The sequence below is a fragment of the Agrilus planipennis genome, unplaced genomic scaffold (genome assembly GCF_000699045.2).
Source record: "Agrilus planipennis isolate EAB-ADULT unplaced genomic scaffold, Apla_2.0 scaffold16, whole genome shotgun sequence".
Taxonomy (NCBI): domain Eukaryota; kingdom Metazoa; phylum Arthropoda; class Insecta; order Coleoptera; family Buprestidae; genus Agrilus; species Agrilus planipennis.
Genome location: NW_020438946.1, coordinates 1 through 3,950, shown reverse-complemented (window position 1 = coordinate 3,950; position 3,950 = coordinate 1). Strand labels below are relative to the sequence as shown.

The window sequence follows — 3,950 nt, the reverse complement described above, 5'->3', positions numbered from 1 at the left end:
TGTTTTTTGGTGGACGACATCTTAATAGTACTATGACAATATACGCTCTCAGAAAAAAAAATAAATAAGCAATCAGTAAATTATTTCTATTAATGATAAAAACAAAAATTAGTAAACGAAGAAAAATATCTAATTTGGAGCTTAATGGGTATTTTTTATGAGAAAAATTGAACAGGAGTTACCTAAATCTCTATCCTACATTAATCAAAAAGTAAATATTATAAATTAAACGCTTTTCTATTTGGTTTCTTATCCACGACAATCACCTTTATAAGCAAGAGCATGTATTAGTTAAAAAGTAAATGTATTGCACCATGCACAGGTAACATAAGCTATTAATATCGTGAAAGTCACTCACCAGGATTGGAGATTTCACAAGGCAAAACGACCGTGTCCTTTTCCTTTACCCTATACACCTGGCTCGACGTTAGAAATCTAGGAAGATCGGCGGGGTTTACTTTTATCTGCATTGCTTCCCAAGAACCTGGAATCAAAATGACAAATATATTCAAATGTCACCTGTTTGCTAATACCTAGAGCAAACACAAGAACAAAATTAGTTTTGCCGGACCTCCTTTAGAAAAGGGGTAAATTATACATATAAAATCTTAAACAGTTCCAGATTTTTATTTCATCATCATTTTATTAAGTTACTATATCTTACTTATCTAACAATGTCATGAATTTAGAAGTTCAAAATTGATATCACCACCTGCCAAATCACCACTTATCCTACCAGCCCGCAAAACAATATCGAATTATTTGTTGCTGAACTGAAGAAACTATAACATAAAGATAGAAAAACTATCACAATCACTTCAAGTAAGAAAATATGACTCATATATATATAATATATTCGATCAACATCGTGCTTTTAATGATAAGCCTTTTGCTGTAATATATGGTGGTTGCGCTTGGCATAGGAGACTTTTAACAGATTAGGTAATTAAATGTGATTTATTTGAAATACTTGTATTTAGTTAAAAAAGGGACAACGAGGCATTTCATGAATTCCTTCTAACTCTTTGATAGAGAGCCCAAAACCTCCTTAGAAATAGACAATCTAAAATATTAGATCGATATTGTTTTCCGGGTTCAATGTCATGGTCAATGGAATTTTGAAGTTCCAAACTGATATCAACACCTGCCAAATCACCACTTATCGTACTTTTAGCAAGAAACTACGAAATTCTATGAACTACGACAAAACAGCCCGCAAAACTGTCGAATTGAGATACGCTAGCTGTGTAAAACTGAAAACTACAAGATATTGTGGTGTGCTAATAAATGTATATATTAAAAAAATCTGAGAAAACAATTCGAAGAACTTCACTTTTTAGATGAACCCAAAGCTAAAGAAACCATGGATTCCATTTCTTTCTTTTATTACAATGTGTAAAAGATCGGAAAGAAAATGAGGTTGTAAATATTTTAATATAAAATGATTGATGTTGATTTTACATCAATAAAATTATTTGTTACCCTATTTTGGCTCTGATCTTTCACGCTAAACAAACTACTTTGGTATCTGGTGTCTTCTTTCCAATTAAAACGGTGACGAAAGCAAATAAGAAAGCATATAGAAGAATTATTTGTTGTTGAACTGAAGAAACTGTAACAAAAATAGAAAAACTATATCTCAATCACTTCAAACAGAAAAATCACAGCTAAGCCAAACACCACCATTAGTCTAGAAAAATTCCAGTATTTAAAAAATGAGCAAATGCCTTCAAGGTTTTTTTAAAACTTAAGTAAATGTAGAAAATTAAATAGGTAGAGAAGAAAGTATTTTGAAAATACGTATTTTGCATTTAGCATTTAAAATACAAAAAGGAAATTTTATCAGTACCCGAGCACAACTCTGGTTTCAAACTCATTTAGTAAACCTTCTCGTTCCACAGAAAAAGTTTCGGAATGGATACATGTATCCAAGGCAAGATAAGAATAATTTTTACAACGATAAAAGTACACGTTCAGTAAATAACAAGCATATTGTTCCTGCAAGACCTGAAAACGACGCTTTCCCGTACATGTACGCCAAGCAATATTATCGTAAGAAAAGACTTTTTGACAGACGGAGAAAAAGGACTCTTCCAAGACGAATAGAGAGCATATATCGCAGGAGAAATGAATGGGACGATAAACCCCATATTGACTATAACAAGTATCACAATACCCAATTTAGAAGAGACACTAACTACATTGGTGAAGAGAAACCACGTCGTATGAATGTTGACATTTTTCCAAGAAGTCAAGAGGGTGTGCTTAGAAAGCATGACTTTCCAGATGATGAACATGTTAAAAACGATAAACTGATACGTGTGAGTAAGAGTTGTGGTTGTAAAGGGCACAAAAACGGTCCCAAGTGTCAAACATCCAATTGCAAACATAAGACACACGTATCATGCCAGCCTGGATCCAAATGCAAGGAAAATCACAATGCCCACGACCTAATATACGAAGATTATTTAGCAGGACCGGATGTGGCCGATATTGATTTAGACGACGAATTAATAGAAGATTCGCTAGGTGATTTAGAAGTGAATACCGATAGAGAATACAGAAAAAGTAAAGACATATTTAAGTGGTTCAAACATAAAGATCAATCCAAAGTTCAAAACGAAGAAGGCTCAGTAAGTAATTCTGGGTTAGATTCGAATGAAGCAAAGATACAAACAAAAACTTCGAAAAGAGGAAAAGGTAGTGCTGCCTGTGATTTTGAAAAATGTAAAGGCGATTCGGTTAAGTGCGGATGCTCGTCCAAAAAAACGATGGGAAATTCTAAATCAGAATCTAGTTATGGGACATCAAAAGAAAAAATGACCCCTAAAAATCACAATAATGGTAACTATTTTAAACTTATGATAAGAATACGTTGTATTCCCAAATTATATTATAAAATGTAATTACAACTAAATTCCTTTCTAAATTCTATAAAAATTAAAATTTTTGATCGATTAAAAAAAATCAAATGTTCGAAGTAAACCAATAGCAATTTAATCGTTGCTAGTAATTAACATTGGTAACTTTTGTTTTTAATGACATCAAACATATATGCATGTTTTGAATTATATCTTTATAATTTGTTAAAATTAGTGTAGATATAGGGAAAGATATATTACAAATAACCAATCAAGAAGCAAACGTTTTNGATTACTGTTCGCAAATAGTTAAGGATGTGGGCTGTTCTAGTTTTAGGGAAATGCGAAGTTTAGCTCAGGATAGGAAAGAGTGGAGGTACGTGTCCAACCAGTCTTAGGACTGATGACCTTATGATGATGATGATGTCGGCGTTTTTGCCAGGAGGTCATAAATTAATGTTATGTATTCTGAAAGCTACATATGAAGATGGTTAAACAACTTCACTAAAGTGTATGTATGCAAAATATATTTATACTACAACTCCAAGATAGCCTCTACTTAACGCGAGAATCTCGCTGAAGAAGAGGTGAAGTGTCAGAAGGAAGGGAAAACAGAGACGTGATCATAGTGTACAGAACATTATTGTACTGTGTTGCATGATCTCTTTCTTACTCTCACTGTCAAAGACTCTTTTATACGAGGTGTAACAGAAATAAGCGCTGAACTTTGGAGGATGTAACCTAGACGCAATAAACAATCACACAGTAAACTCAGCGCGGTTAAGGTCAACAATTTTTTTTAAGAAAACCACAATCTGGAGCCGATCCTGTGCGTAAATTGGCAGCCAGGTGTCTACCGAATAGCGTAGTACGATAAAAATTGTGCAGCTACCTGAATAGAGAATGTAAACATTGCCGATTATTAAACGTCTAAGATAAACATAAATAATTTAAGTAAGTACAGTCCATTTCAATTCGTTTGAATTGTGACTTCGAAGAAATCTGCGCGAAGATAGAAAGACTACACACTAGGCGTGAGCAAGACAGAAATAGTTGGAACAAGCTTGAACGAGCAGAGCTCTCGATGGG

At 33.5% G+C, this 3,950-nt stretch overlaps 1 protein-coding gene across 1 annotated transcript in view; it reads right to left on the bottom strand.

Moving 5' to 3' along the window:
- Positions 1 to 484, bottom strand: part of LOC108744609 (peroxidasin homolog) — a gene marked incomplete at its 5' end in the record, with an annotated part of 79,142 nt that extends 78,658 nt beyond the window's left edge. Inside the window, one exon of the mRNA XM_018480472.1 lies at positions 359 to 484. Coding sequence (XP_018335974.1) covers positions 359 to 484 — 126 coding nt within the window. The remainder of the gene's footprint in view (positions 1 to 358) is intronic.
- Positions 485 to 3,950: the final 3,466 nt, after the last annotated feature.